This window comes from Podarcis tiliguerta, assembly GCF_965153285.1.
Source record: "Podarcis tiliguerta genome assembly, chromosome: 3".
NCBI classification, from domain to species: domain Eukaryota; kingdom Metazoa; phylum Chordata; class Lepidosauria; order Squamata; family Lacertidae; genus Podarcis; species Podarcis tiliguerta.
This window is the reverse complement of record NC_139536.1, coordinates 81,060,732-81,076,159: the sequence shown is the minus strand read 5'-3', so window position 1 is coordinate 81,076,159 and position 15,428 is coordinate 81,060,732. Positions and strand designations below refer to the sequence as shown.

Sequence of the window (15,428 nt, the reverse complement as noted above, 5' to 3'; positions counted from 1 at the left end):
TTATGCAGCTACTTGATTACTGCCTAAATGTTTGGCTGCTTTCTCAGGCTGCTTTGACCTGATTATGTGACAGCAAACAGTGGAGGATCATGTAGCATCCGTGACAGTGTCACGCTACCCTGTCAGAATGCTATGAAGCCTATTCAGAGTGAGGACAATAATTCCTGCCCTCACTCTTAAGGGCTGTTTTCTTGAAGATTTTCTAAACGAGAAGATACTTCTCATATTTAACACTACTTCCATACATTCTTCTGGTGGATCTTTGTGAAGTTTCAAATCACTCTGCCCCATATACTCCTTTCTCCACATTCAACATCGTCCTCCACATTGATCTATAATGCTAGACAAACCTTGCTAGAACACAAATCTTGATTTTTATGTGTGGTATTTCTGAGCTCTGTCCATCAAATACACTTTTGCTTGCTTTGGCTGGATGTTCACCAATGGAAATATTAGTTCCAAGCGTTTTGAGACTGCTTTTGTTTTGCTTTTATAGTACTTGAAATCAGGCTCCCTGAAAGATCCTCTGCTCGATGATCACGGAGACTTTAACAGAATGTGCACTGCGATGAAGAAGATTGGCTTAGATGATGAAGAGAAGCTGGATCTCTTCCGGGTGGTGGCTGGCGTTCTACACCTTGGGAATATTGATTTTGAAGAAGCTGGCAGCACTTCTGGTTAGATCAGTGACTTTTGTTTCATTTTGCATCGAGCAGGGTTGCTGCTTTGGTGAAAAGTTGGTGCGCTTCAGCAAAGGAACACAGAGGATTCCTTGTTTGTGTGTGGTGATTTACCGTATTTTTCGCTCTATAAGACGCACCAGACCACAAGACGCACCTAGTTTTTGGAGGAGGAAAACAAGAGAAAAAATATTCTGAATCTCAGAAGCCAGAACAGCAAGAGGGATCGCTGCGCAGTGAAAGCAGCAATCCCTCTTGCTGTTCTAGCTTCTGGGATAGCTGCGCAGCCTGCATTCACCCCATAAGACACACACACATTTCCCCTTACTTTTTAGGAGGGAAAAAGTGAGTCTTATAGAGCAAAAAATACGGTTTTTTCCTTTCTTAAGAGATATGCCTATTATTATGTGTGTGATTCTGCCTTGTTCATTCATGCTTTGTGGAATAGTTTGTGCTGTGTGTTACAAGTAGCTGTATAAAGAAAAGGACTTTGTAGGCAGTTGCTGGTTACTTACTTTAATGATTTTTTTTTGAACCCACTTTTTAGCTGTTTCCCCCCCTTTTGCTTTTAAAAATAGGTGGTTGCACTCTGAAGAATAAATCTAGCCAGTCTCTGGAATGCTGTGCAGAGCTCCTCGGTTTGGACCAGGATGATTTGCGTGTGAGCCTCACCACCAGAGTCATGCTGACAACAGCAGGGGGCACCAAAGGAACGGTTATAAAGTAAGTGGTTCAGAAAAGCAGTGTGTGTTTCTCTTTGTTTCTCTCCCCCCACCCACCCCAAACAGCTGCCCTACATGGTGGCTGTCTTTTTTAAAAAACGGAGATTGTAAAAATTGCCTATTAAATCTTTGCTTTGAGCTATTCGGAAATGTCTTACTTGCAACTGTTTATGGCGGAATAGAAATTTAGAGTTGCGTTCCTTTCCTTTTTTACTTTTTGGTTTGTTCTGCAAGATGAATAGCACTTTCCGAAGAGCAATAAAACATCTGTTGCTGTGCCAAATTTATTTCTGTCTCCCTTTCATCCCAGTGTGCAAGAGAGAATATATCTGTGCAATAACGGTAAGGGGGAAAAAATTGCCTGGCAGTTTTGTTAATGATTAACCTGTCAAACGCTAGCAGGGAAAGTGAAAATGCCTTGCAGTGTGTCTCGGCACAGCTTGAATCCATATTCGCATAACAATAATTGCTTAAAACCTGGGAGTAAGCATGATGTTTGTACTAAGCGTGCAGCCTGCACGGCTCCTTGGAATATTTTAAAGATGGAAGTGGAAAACTCCAATGTTCGCTCAGTTCTTTAAGCACTGCAACTTACTCTTTTGTGTGTGTGGTTTGCAGCACTGTGCAGCAGAACTGCCGCTTTATAGGCATGAGTTATGCAAATAGCCTGCTATGTAAACGGTTTGTCTCCTGTCAACATTGCTTGAATTGTGGATGGGTTCTGTTCAGTCACTTCGGCTATTAACAGCTCACTCTCGCAATGATTCATCTTACCAGGGATTTACGCTAACTGAGAACCTTGCCCACTTCTGCAAGATGACTTGGTTTGGTTTGAGGTGGGCTTTCAATGCACAACCCAAAATTTCCATTTTAATTACATGACATTGTGCCAAGAGCCCAAAGTTCGTACCTTTGCATACCATTTGCTTAGGATCGCTTTCTCTGATGAGGCTGGCTTTTCCTCAGAAAGAGAAGGTGCAATCCAGTGGGAAGAACTCTTAATGAACAGAATGAGAATGTGTTGCCACTTCGATATCACTTCTGACTTAATGCAACTGGTAGGAGGGCAGCAGAGGGGAAGGAGGTCATTCTGTACAAGGAGAAGGATACAGAGCAGCAGGCAGTGCAACCACTCCTGCGCTCATGGTGAAAAGACACTTCCACTTGTTCAAGGCAGTCCTGCTGAGTTCCCCCAATTTTCCTCAACTGTTGTAGCCCCCCATGCCCCTTCACACACTGACCTTTCAGAAGTAGGGGACTTGAAAGCCCAATTGGTGCACTACCCTCCCATGTTTTCTTGAGTGGAGCCAGTAAACCTACTTGCCATCCAGGAGGGCCTTTAAAACACTGATATATCATGAGTTTCCATCTTCATTCACTTCAACAACTTTCAGTGGGCATTGTTGCTACCCCCACATGCTAATAAATCAAGGTGTACTTTCCCAGGGTACAAAAGGTGAGATGAACTTAATCTTTAACCCAAAGTTTCCTTTCCGTGCTATAGGATGGCAGAACCGAACAAGCTGTCAGTATTTTGTGGGAGGGATTCAAGCAGGAAGTTTAGGTTTGCGCAATTCAAGGGGTTGCCCTAATTCAGAAACAGAACTTTTGCAGTTAGTAAGTGACGGGGAAAATTGAGATGACTGACTGGCCAATGAGAACATGTATAAACACCCCACAAGCAAATCGGGACGACTGCCTATTGTATAACAAATAAATTGGAGCAAATGTTCAATAAAGAACAGATATCATCTAACTTCCACGTAAGCTTTGTGGAAGCAAATCAGGATGAATGCTCAATAACTAGGGCATCTGGAGGAGCCCCAGGTCTAGATTAAATTCTGTGTCAAATATTGAACAGGTTTCTAAACCAAAGCAAGTGTCCATTTTTAGATTATAAACATGAGCAAGAACTTGTTGACATGACTAACTATTCAGCGGAATAGTTGAAAAAACTTCCTTGGAAAATGATAGACCATCCTTTTTCAGAAGGTTTTCAGCAGAGGCTGAAGGCTACTGATAAAAGAAGCTGGATTTCCTACGTGTTTAGCAGGCTTGGCTAGGTGACCTTGGAGGTCTTGTCTGACTCTATGGGCAGTATTCAAGCAGGCATTACTCATAATAGGCCCACTCAAATTAATGGGCCTGACTTAGTCACGTTCGTTAATTTAAATGGGCCTGCTCTGAGTAAAACATAGTAGAATACTACCCGGTGATTCTATGAAAATGCACGAAATGCAGTCACTTTTGGAGTGATTAAAGGAAGAACAACAATAACAACAACAAAAAGATGATTGCTGCACTTTCCCCATTGAAAGTACAGAGAATACTGAAGTATTAAGATTTAGGAAGAATGAGCTGCTTAATAGGTAGTGGGGATGAGCTTGATGAGATAAACAGAGATGACTTGGACATGGTACTCTGTGGCTCTGGCGACTTCCAGATTGGATTATTTTAATGCGCTGTACATGGGCTGCCCTTGAAGGCAACTTGGAAACGTCAACTGGTTCAAAATGCAGTGGCCAGATTATTGACTTGGGGGTGTGTATGTCCCTAGACAACACTCAAACACCCCTGTCCAAATGAATTGCTGGTTAATTTCTGGGACCAATTGTGCTAGTGTTTGCCCTTCCTTACAAACCTTCTTTGATGTTAAGATCAGCAGAGGGACCCTCTTAGTAGTTCTGCTGCTCCCAGATGTTTGGGGTTGTGATGGCCTAGGAGAGGACATTCCCCATGGCAGGCGCTTAGTCCTCTCTCCTCCCACAGAGGTACATCTGGCATCTTCCCTATACAGCTTTTGGCAAATGCTGAAGACACATTTATTTACCCTGGCCTTTCAAACTTGAGGTGTGTGTTTTCAGATGCCCACCCTCTCCCTATGACTGTAATTTATTTTAACCATTTTTAATTTCTGATTTTTTAATTGTTGTTGTAACCTTCCTGGGACCTGTTGGTTAAGGGCGAGCAATCAATTTATTAATAATAGTAACAGTTAATAAATGAATAGTTTTTAATGTAACTATTATGCAGTAATGGGGGCACAGGTTTGAATTTTAGATGGGTCCTTCCTTATTCTTGGTCCCCTGCTGCTTGTGCCAGTATTCTCACGACAAACCATAAACCTGTAAAAGGGCAATTTGACACCCGTGTGACTTCTGGAAGCATGGAATTTGATCTTTTTTTTATAGCCACAGCATTTTGGCTGTCTTAATATTTCAAGATTCCAAAGTGTTGGGTAGAGCTATGAAGGCCTGAGGAGGGGGGAAATGGAAGAATTGGGGGAAATCCCAGCCCCCCCATTTTTCTACTTTTTGTCCTGTTGTGTTTCCAAAACAATGGGGGGGATCCAGAACAATACCGGGGGGGGGAATGGGTCCTACCCCACATTTTCCATTTCCTCCCAGGCCTTCACATCTCTAGGGCTGGGGTACCCACCCCCCAATACTGTAGAAATAATATTGAGGGATAAGTTTGCATTCTGTTTTGAAGAGGTTCTGCAGCATCATATTTTATAGTATAGATGACTATATAGTTACTTCTAAACTACAGGTGTTAATGTATACTACTTTCTTCTTCCTTCAATTTTCCTTTAATTTTGAAATCTACTGTGGAAAGTTGCTGGGGGGGTTTTTTTGGGAGGGGGGCTAAAATTATGGTGTGCATAGTGCCTTATATAAAAGATTGGCAGTTGACATGAACGACGAGGATTACAGCGCTGAGCTCTTAAACGTATCAGAAGGGGAATGTAAAGGAACCTTCCCTCTATTTATAAGATAGGATTGCTGTCAGTACCTATTACGCTAAGATAAATCAAGAGATAGTACATTAAGGCTAATTACACTCTAATGTAATGTAGCTGCAGCCATTCCTAATGAACAGATGAACAGAGCCTTCATTTCCTAGATACTTCGTTTGCAATAGCGGGGAACTCCAATGCACAGCAGCTTGCCTTTACATAGGGCTTTTACACAAAGGAGAGGCGTTTCTGCGATAGAGGAAAGCCTGCCTTTTATACCCCTAAGAATGGTGTAATGCTAGACAGCTGCCCTGCAGGCTCTCTACAATTCCTCTCTGTGTTGACCTAGAGAAGAGCGCAGTGTAGAGAGGACTGTAACTCCTAATCCTTTTCTCTGACAGTGTCAGCATCTCGGTGCAAATGGGATTGTGTTTTTTCAACAGGCTGGGCTTAAAATTGCCCCCAAAACAGATCAGATTCCCTGTGCAGCTTTCGGTTATTTTTCTCTTTTCTTTTTGCAAATAAGTGAAATGTCTTAAAGTTTCTATCCCTCCCCCCCACAATCACAACAGAAAAGCTGTCTTGGAAAACCTATTTTCATTGTTAGCTTTCTTTGTGCCTATGTCTGTTTTCAGCGCATACCTGCACTGTATGCTTGTGAATAAAACGAATCAAACTTTCCACAAAAGGCATGCCCTGCTCCTGGTGGATTGTTACAGGGTGTGCATTTTTGTGGCTAGTTACTGCAATGAGAAGGCACTCTTCACAGGAGGTTGGGCTATAGATGACCCTCCTTTCTCTCCAATGTTTTGAGTTTTAGGTAGCTGCAATAGTCCCTGATTGGCTATAATTTCATGCCACCCCCCATCATGTGACATCACATAGCCCATAAAACTAATTCTGAGTGAGGGCAATTCTTCTGAACAGGCATTGTTCAAATAAGTCTCTCTTGCCCTCAGGGGTGGTGTCACATTGCCGAACCTAAATTGCTGTGTGATGAGATCATTGTTACCAGGAAGGTCAATTTTAAAACACCTTTTTTGTGTGTGCTGAGAATAACACATTTGGCTCAGCCCTCAAAGAAATATACCTGTAATATCCTTTCCTTGTTTGAGACACTTCCTTCTCTTCTTTCCAGTTTCTCCTCAGGGTCCAGTGTTTTGAATCCGGCCTTTCCTCCTTCATCTTCCATGCTCTCCCACTTTCAACTGAGTCTGCTTCCTTCCGATTGTGGATTTTAAGCATTTTAAATAGCAATCTTTCATCTTGTGTGCTTTGTTACATAAAACAGGATGTAAACAGTTTAAAAAAAGGGGGGAGGCAGAGGGCACTGAAGTGGTTAAATGAGCAATGCCAAAGAGCTGCTTTACCTATTACCACAGAGTGGAACTAGAGGATATGCAAGGGATTAGTACATCAATTTCTGCTCTTCCTGGTATTACGTAATGAAGGAAGATGTTATGTGCTCAGTATTTGGATACAGCTTTCACGCAGTTCCAGGGAGCCTAGAGAGAGGATGTATGACCTCTTTTAAAGGAGTTCACCATAGAGCAGCATTCCATATAATCGCCTTGCTAACACATGCGGCTGTTTTTGGGCTTGCGGACTGTCTGGGGTCAGTGTAGTGTGGTTAAGAGCGGTAGACTCGTAATCTGGGGAACCGGTTTGTGTCTCTGTTCCTCCACATGTAGCTGCTGGGTGACCTTGGGCTAGTCACATTTCTTTGAAGTCTCTCAGCCCCACTCACCTCACAGAAGAAGATGTTTGTTTATTCGGCTTTACACCCATAATGAAACACAACAGAACAAAACAAATCAAATAAAACAGTGGACTCGTACAAAACACACGTAGTATGACACCGTTCACAACTCACAAGGGCAGATATTGGCCATTCATAAGAAAAGTTTAAGATTAAAGTTAAAATTTTTATGGACTACACTAAAATCAGTATCTGATGTCATTATAAAAAATAAAAATAAAAAATTCTTATAACTGTCAATAATCAGCTAACATTCCATTCCGTCTCTTATACGAGAGGACGGCTGTTAGGAATTTAGGAATTTACCTCACAGAGTGTTTGTTGTGGGGGAGGAAGGGAAAGGAGAATGTTAGCCGCTTTGAGACTCCTTCAGGTAGTGATAAAGTGGGATATCAAATCCAAACTCTTCTTCTTCACATGAACCGATGCATCCATGTAGGTAGCGTGGCTGTGGCTGCCCCAGTTTCCATGAGGGTGGCAGTATTTTTCAGTCCTCTGCTGTAATGAAAATTGACGTTGCTGTGTATACAGCACCCATGTTGGGGAGACACCATTCATGCAAATTGGTGTCTCCACATTGGAGGCATAGACACAGCAGCTCCAATTTTGCAAGCTCAGCTTGGCCATAAGACCAGCATTAGCTCCAAGGCATATGAACCACTCCACGCATTCCGTTTTGGTTTTCAGGTACAGGTACCCTACAGCTATGTTCAAGTGTTGAAACTCCTGTCTTTTGCCTTAATGCATGCATGTTGGAACAGCAAACTTAAGATTTTACTGGTATTGGGCCCTCCACCAAGGTTGATGGGTGTTAGGCTCCCGGCCTTTTTATTGGTGGCCCCCATGCTTTTGGAATTCCTTCCCCTAAGAACTCCACTTGTCCCCTTTTCTTGTAGCCTTTAAGAGGACAAAAAAGGCTTTAAAAAAGAAAAGAAAATTCTATCATATTGCTAGATCTTTATGGTGTTATCTAAGCTTTTGAAGATTGTATCTTTTTTTGTTCAGTCATTTTGCATTTGTTTTGGGAAGTCGTGTTGTGAGGGCTTGCCACCGAAAATGGGGAGAGCGTAAATGAACAAATATCCTCTTGTTACCATGCAGGGTTCCACTGAAAGTAGAACAGGCGAACAATGCACGTGATGCTCTGGCAAAAACTGTCTACAGTCACCTCTTTGACCACGTGGTAAACAGGGTAAACCAATGTTTCCCTTTTGAGACGTCCTGCTTTTTCATTGGAGTTCTTGATATCGCAGGTTTTGGTAAGTCTTTTGCCTAGTGAACTCTAAATTGCTGTTTAGCTTTAGTATGGTTGCTGTATTGCATCATCTGCTTTCAGACCGTGCTCTGGGACCTAGTTAGTGATCTGTATTTCTTCCATTGGAGTGATCACTGGCTCTCTAGCGTTGTGTGTAAGTCTGTTGACATTCAATGCAGAGTGAGCATTACATCGGATTGGGGGAAGCTAAAAGTCCAAATGACTAAATCCTGATCCCAGGAAACCTTCCCAAAGCAGTGATCTAGATGGTGGCATTTATGTTGTGGTGACACTTCCTTTTTATAAAGTGCTATGTAGTCGGGCGGTATTATTCAATAAACAAGTAGTGTTATCAACCTATAGCAGAAGGAGCTGTGGGAGCCGGAGACTGGGAGATCAGCAAGTAAGCTGGGTAGAGATTAGATACCCTGAGTTCCTGTTTCAAAGCTCCTTCTTTAAACCATTGTGCTACTCTGGCTATGTTACCTGTCTTCAGCTTAATGGAAGATGTGAAGTAATCTAAAGAAATATGGCAACAAATTGTTCTCATTAAGCCTTGGATGCAACTGGAATTCCCATGGTGGGAAGAGGAATTGAGTCCACGACTCTGTATGCAATTACCGAGCTGCTACCTGAGCACTTCCTTTGTATTTTAAAAGAGAACAGTAGTGGATAGTCTAACTTCACTCTTCTGAATTGCAACTGTGTTCCTGCATGGAAGACCTAATGTTGGAACTTTGTGCCTTAAACCAACATAAGATTATAATAAGTGTATTTCCTAGCTGACCCCCCCCCCCACCGATTTTAAAGCATATTAATTCCTTTATTTTACAGAATATTTTGAACACAACAGCTTTGAACAGTTTTGCATTAACTACTGTAATGAGAAGCTGCAGCAGTTCTTTAACGAAAGGATTCTCAAAGAGGTAATTGTATACAACCATAACAAATTTATTATGGCATGGACCACAGTCCGCTTCATCAGATGCATGAAGTGTAATCCTCATTTGGCAGGTGGTGGGAATGGAACATACAACAATGAATGCAGAGTGAAATTCAGGAGAATCCAGTGATAATTACCTGAAAGCAAAGTATTTACAGTGACTAGTTAATAAGGCTGTTCAGTGAACAAACTCATTAGTCTTTAAGGTGCCACAAGACTCTTGTTTTTGCCACAACAGTTTAACGCAGCTACCATTTTAGAATGTGATACATGTTGCTTATAGTCATTTCATTGAGGTTATTCTATTACCAGTGTCTGATCTGCAGATACAATACATCTGCAGAACTTTGCCTGTAGCAATTCTAGGAGTCAACTCCTTGAGTCTCATGGACTTATGGTCATCCTGAGAAAAGTTACACAAATATTGCATTGTGTAGATACCCCATATATGTAATTTTTTAAAATAAAAAAATAGTGATTAGGGATTCCTTCTACGAAGATGCACAGAAAAGTTGTGCCTTATTTCCCCCATTAACATTTAAGAGCATGCAGATAACTGATGTGCTTGAATGTCCTACTGGATTTGAAAACCATGAAGAAAAACTTCCAAATGACAACATTATTTTTCAGCTTCCACTTCAGTGCACATGGTGATGCTAGTTAGACAGCAATGCTGGAATCATTTGAACAAGGTCAGCCTTCATAGCATCTCTAGCAATTTGACAAAGGCCTGATGTTCGAGATACTGAACAATCATATTCCCAGAAACAAATAAAGCAAATGACATAGGAGGTGGTTCAGGGCACCAGAAAAATATAGGACTGCTGGTTTTTTTGGAAGTTTGAGCAAAAGTGCCGAGCTATTTCAGAACTGTTTCATGTCACAAAGTTCAGGTTGCTTAAGACTGTAAAGTGGCTCATCACTGAGAACATTACTCGTTCTTCTATCACAGGATCAGCTTGACTTGAAATACAACCAAGCCAGGAACAGGGACAGTGCTGGCACTCATGTGTGACATTGCTAGCATGTACCTTCGGCCCTCACGTAAAGGATATGAGAAGTTGGACAGATGAGCAGTATTTTACTCATACGATAATTTCATTATTTCTATTATAGGAACAAGAACTTTACCAGAAAGAAGGCTTAGGTGTCAATGAAGTCCACTATGTAGATAACCAAGACTGTATAGGTATGCATGTTGAATTCTGAGATGCCATTTGTGTAAAAATAAAAGAAGTTTTATTTGCTATGCTTTTCATTGAAACTGAATGGTAGTATATCTGTTTTGTTTTCCTTAACCTTTAACATTCTTGGAAGCAGCAGGAGTGTAAAATGGGCCATTTCACATGATTTTTTTTTAATGAAAACATGCTGTATTTTACACCTTCTCCTTTCATATTTGATAAGAGATCCATATTTTGAAATTTTAGTGAAGGGACATAATGTGAAACTGTGGTTTGCTTAAACATAGTTTACTTTAAGGTCTGGTTCTGAGCCTCACTATAAACCTGGATTGTTTGGGGGACTGATAAACCAAAATACGAAATCACAATTTGGAGGTACTTTGCAAAAACTAATTGTTGTAAAACGTCTGAATTCACATATTGTTGACAAACCACAGGTTTGTTGCTTAGGTTGTTGACATTTACTGCTAAGCCACTTAATATATCAGCTAATAGAATAGCGGTTGGCAGATTCTGCAGATTACTCAAGAGCAGATGTATTTAGGAAAGGTAAAAGCTTTGTATTGCTTGGTAACACTCTTGTCACTACTCTGTATATACTGTATTAACTAGCCTGTTGGCTTCTGTCTTGCAAACAGATTTGATTGAAGGGAAATTAATAGGCGTTCTTGACATTTTGGATGAAGAAAATCGGCTTCCCCAGCCAAGTGATCAGCACTTTACATCAATGGTACATCAGAAGCACAAAGATCACTTCAGACTCTCGGTAGGCTTATTTTTTTTATATTGGCATCACTTTGTTTACCCCAAGTTATAAACTGTCATAAATGAAACAATTGTACACCCAAGATTCCCCATTATCCCTTTTCTGTCAGATGTTCCAGAATACTTTCCTACTGACAATACTGGTCTTATAGAGGCTCATTTGCTTGGAGAGAGTGTAGCTACAATTACATGTATATGTATTTTGGTTTCTAATTGCAATGTGTGAATGCAGGACACAAGGACAGAGAGATTGACTGCAGAGAACAAGGAAATGTTTGCTTTGCAATGTTTGGTTAACTCACCAACCCTCAAAAATCACCTTTTCTACCGCATGGCAGCTTGGTTTAGCAAAAAGTTCCCATCTCCACAAATGGGACATTATCTAAAATATTTCTAAAATAACCAAAATATTTAGTTAAGGGTGCCATAATGGATGGGCTACGCAGATGAATGCCCAATGCACCCATTGCAGCAATCATGTCACCTTAAATTCCGAATCAACCCATTTGTTATGAAACTCAGTGAGTTGACCCCATCATAGGGAAGCGCCCTTGGCAATAGTTATGGCAGGTTTTATCTCCATATGTCTTTACAGCAAAACGAAAGGGAATATTATAAACGTACACTCCTGATTTATTTACCATGGCCAAGCATAAAGAAGCATTTGGTCTCTGAGGTTCTGGGAGAAAGTCAGTACAACTGCACACTTTGAGTCACAGAATTTTAAAAGGAGGTGGATAAGAATCTGCAGTGCATCACATTTAAATTCTTAGCCACTTTCCACAAGAACTCTCCAAGTGACATATACAGATAAGATTCCGATACACAATACTCCACCAAGCTACAATGAAACCACTAATGTGATCATATTGCAAAAACGAATATGTCTATCTCCCTAATAAAACCTTGACCACCATCCCTTCTGGCTGTGATTGCAATCTAGTTGCCTTGGTCACAAACTCAATATAAAATGTGGCTTCCTTACAGTTAAATGGAGTAGGCTGAAGAAAGCATGTGGCACCAATTTTGACATGCCGGCTATGGCTCCTGGTTTGTTTCTAGGTTCAGTTTAATGAGTTGTCTTTGACCTTTAAAGACCTAAAGTGCCCAGGTCCAACATACATGTCTTCTCTCATATACCTGTTCATTAAGATCTGCTTCATAGGCGGGGGTTTTTTGGGGGGGTGGGGGGGTATGTTGGGTCCAAGGTTTTGGAACTTTGTCCCTGGGGAAGTGTGGTCTGCCTTTGCATTGCTAGTTTTCAGTTGCATGTTGAATGTTCTCTTTCAGAAGGCATTCAAGACCCCCATAGCTGCGATATTGCCGTTGGGCATTTTAGTTGTTGTTGCTGGGTTTTGTTTTTTTAATAGGTGTCAAAGCTATTCTGTATGTTTTCTATGCTTTGAACTGCTTTGACACAACAGGTGTGGCATTAATATTTTAATTAATAAATACATAACCCAACCAGGATCTAGTGCAGTCCATGTGGTTGGAGTCTTAGCTGCCTTCACTTTCTTGCCCTTTTTAGTTGAACACCACGAGGGCAGTGAAGAGCTGCCATTTAGCAGTACATTAATTTGTGGCATGCCAAAATGGCTGCCTAGAACTGGCATATAAAAATGCATGGGGCTTACAAGGGAGAGTAGTTTTCTAATCTATTTTCCTTGCTGTTTTATGTACGTAGTTGGTCATTTGTTTTGTGCTTTCTGATTTTATAGTTCTATGACACCTATAAATAAATAACATAAATAAAATGTTGGTTTTAAATTTCAGATACCCAGGAAATCTAAACTGGCTGTTCACAGAAATATCCGAGATGACGAGGGCTTTATAATCAGACATTTTGCAGGAGCAGTATGTTACGAGACAGTAAGTGAACATGATTTACTGAATTTCATCTTTCTGTATAGTTTTAAAAATAAATTATTTATATCTGTTGTGTAGTGGATCCTTGTGAGTGTGGCTGAGCAGATAAAATATATTCAGCTACATGGTGAGAATCTACGAAGGCTATAGGAAGAACTCAACGTCATGCTTAGGACCCCACCAGATAATTTGAATATTGAAGAAGTTTCATTGGGAAGAGTTGTTAATCTAAGTTGGCAACACTGTTTGTGAGAGCAACTAAAAGTTTCTGAATGGTGTAACCTAATGAAGTAAAACAAATTTTGCTTCTGCTTTTTAAAATCATTGAAGTTTGGTCTGCAGTGTCATATTCCTATGTGCAATTTCTGCCCAGGTGCCACAGTGAATCAAGTGATAGCATAGACATGTGCAAACTTTCCCTCCTATCTAACATTATTTTCATTATTTTCCTCAGACCCAGTTTGTGGAGAAAAACAACGATGCTCTGCATATGTCTCTGGAGTCCCTTATATGTGAATCCAAAGATAAATTTATCCGGCAGCTCTTTGAATCCAACACGAACAACAACAAGGACCATAAACAAAAAGCAGGGAAGCTCAGTTTCATCAGTGTGGGAAACAAATTTAAGGTACGGGCATTACAAACCTTCTCCTTTCTCGGGACTCCTTTCCATTTTCTGTGAACACAACGGGACTGTAAAGTTAGGCAGACAGCATGAGTGGTTTCAGTTTCTCGTATTCCTCTTGTCAGACCATCCTTGTTTACTCAGAAGCAATCCCTGCTGGTTTCATCAGGATTTCCATTTTCTAGGATGTATGCTCAAAATGGCAACCTCAAACAGTTTGTGATATGACAGGTATAGCCCATGCAGTCTGGCTTTTGCTGTAGTAAACTGAGGCAAATCTTCAGTGGCTTTTTGCCTTTTCCTGATATTAAAGCAACATTTCTCCATGCCCTGAGGATACTGGGGTATTCCTTCTGTCCTCCCTCCCTGTTTTTTGTAGTCCGTGTTTGAATTTCAGAAAGGCCTGTGCGATCTCCAGGTAACACTGCACCACACATTTCTTCCACACATCCCTCTGCCTCACTTCTGTTCCTTGCCCTTCCTTCATGACTCACAAGCAGCATGAATGGCTTCTCTCTCTCACACACACACCCGATTTTGCAATCTGCCTCTGCAACATTTTATGTGGGGCTTCTTAGACTCTTCAGTCGCACACTCACACTTGCACTCACTTCCACCATTGCCTCTGTCATTCCACCTTCTCTTGGGCTGTGGCTGCCGAAAGTTGCAACCGAGACTTCACCACATTGAATGTTGCACAGGGAGCGAATGAATTGCCAAAATGGGAATCTGTATTAGTTTAATACTGTATGTTTAGCGTCTGTATTAATTGCAGACCCCGAAGCAACTTCTTATCAGAGCTAAATGTGTGGTTTAAAAAGCTTTGCTTTCTGTTGTATAATGAGAATTTGCGCATTTGAAGCAAGCCCCTTCAGTCAACAGAAGCTTGCTGTGGGTGTCCCATTGAGACAGTAAAGTACATTTAAAGTGTTATCATTTCTCTGAACCCTCTAAAAATATTAATAGCTTTGACAAAACAAAACAAAACCCCAAAAACCTTGGGGGGTTGAGCATTCCTTTTCTCACCCTCCCGCCCTTCTCCTAACAGTATTATCTGATGCTTTTCCTAATTTTTCCTTTTGTTCTTAGCTGTAAATCTGACCTCTGTGTCTTCTGCTCTTTCTGTGTTAAGCCTTCTCTGTTTTTCTGCTTCCTTTCCCTATTCATCAGTTTTTATTTTAGTTGGCTTTTACCAGCTCAGGATGGCTGGAGGGGAAGCTATAGGGGAGTTGAGAGGAAAAGCAGGCAGAGGCAAAACCAAGGGCTGCAGGTAAATGTATCACCTTCGTGGACTCATTATTTATCAAACTGCAGTAATTTCAGCCAGAATTCTTATTTCTAGCACATCAGTTTTGCTTCCTGTAACGTTAGAAAAATGCCTCCACTCCACAGCAGGGTTTTTATTTTTGTTGCTGGTTCCCTCAACAACCCATGCATTAAAAACCACATGTTAAGTCTGTGGTGGGACCTGGGAAGGGCAGTAGCTCAGGGTTGGACTGTGTGCCTTGCATGCAAAGGGACTTGGGTTCAATTCAGTTAGAGATGGGGAGGGGGGGAGCTCGTTTTCTTTTTCACTTTCGTTTTTTTAAATTTTAAATTAAATAACACAAACATCCAAATAGAGGGAAAAGCATAATATATTGAGAAAAAGGGAAATAGAGAAAATGGTTGGAGAAAATCGCTTGCATAATGAGATACTATTAAATTAACATAAAAAGAATATACAGGGGTACTTTGCCTGCTTTTTTATTGTTGAATGAACAGAGCCCATAAACTTGTTTTGATCATTATATTTTAAAGTGTTTCTGTCAGCTTTATCATTGTGGCCTATTCCCAAGCTTTCCTCAGCCATTGTGGGTTGGTTGGAGGGTCTTTATTTTTCCATTTCTG

At 41.0% G+C, this 15,428-nt stretch overlaps 1 protein-coding gene across 6 annotated transcripts in view; it reads left to right on the top strand.

Moving 5' to 3' along the window:
- The window catches only part of MYO6 (myosin VI), a 106,404-nt gene that overhangs the window by 51,426 nt on the left and 39,550 nt on the right, over positions 1-15,428 (top strand). For 5 of the 6 annotated variants that reach the window (XR_014508883.1, XM_083431145.1, XM_083431144.1 and 2 more), the window contains exons 11-18: positions 497-677; positions 1,259-1,403; positions 8,002-8,159; positions 8,990-9,081; positions 10,215-10,287; positions 10,921-11,048; positions 12,821-12,916; positions 13,368-13,541. Coding sequence is in view for 5 of the 6 variants with exons in the window: in XM_083431145.1 (XP_083287271.1) it covers positions 497-677; positions 1,259-1,403; positions 8,002-8,159; positions 8,990-9,081; positions 10,215-10,287; positions 10,921-11,048; positions 12,821-12,916; positions 13,368-13,541 (1,047 nt within the window). In the remaining variant the exon portion in view is untranslated. Of the gene's footprint in view, positions 1-496; positions 678-1,258; positions 1,404-1,712; positions 1,745-6,279; positions 6,444-8,001; positions 8,160-8,989; positions 9,082-10,214; positions 10,288-10,920; positions 11,049-12,820; positions 12,917-13,367; positions 13,542-15,428 lie in introns of those variants that run through there. The other variant, XM_083431146.1, reaches the window with a different exon arrangement.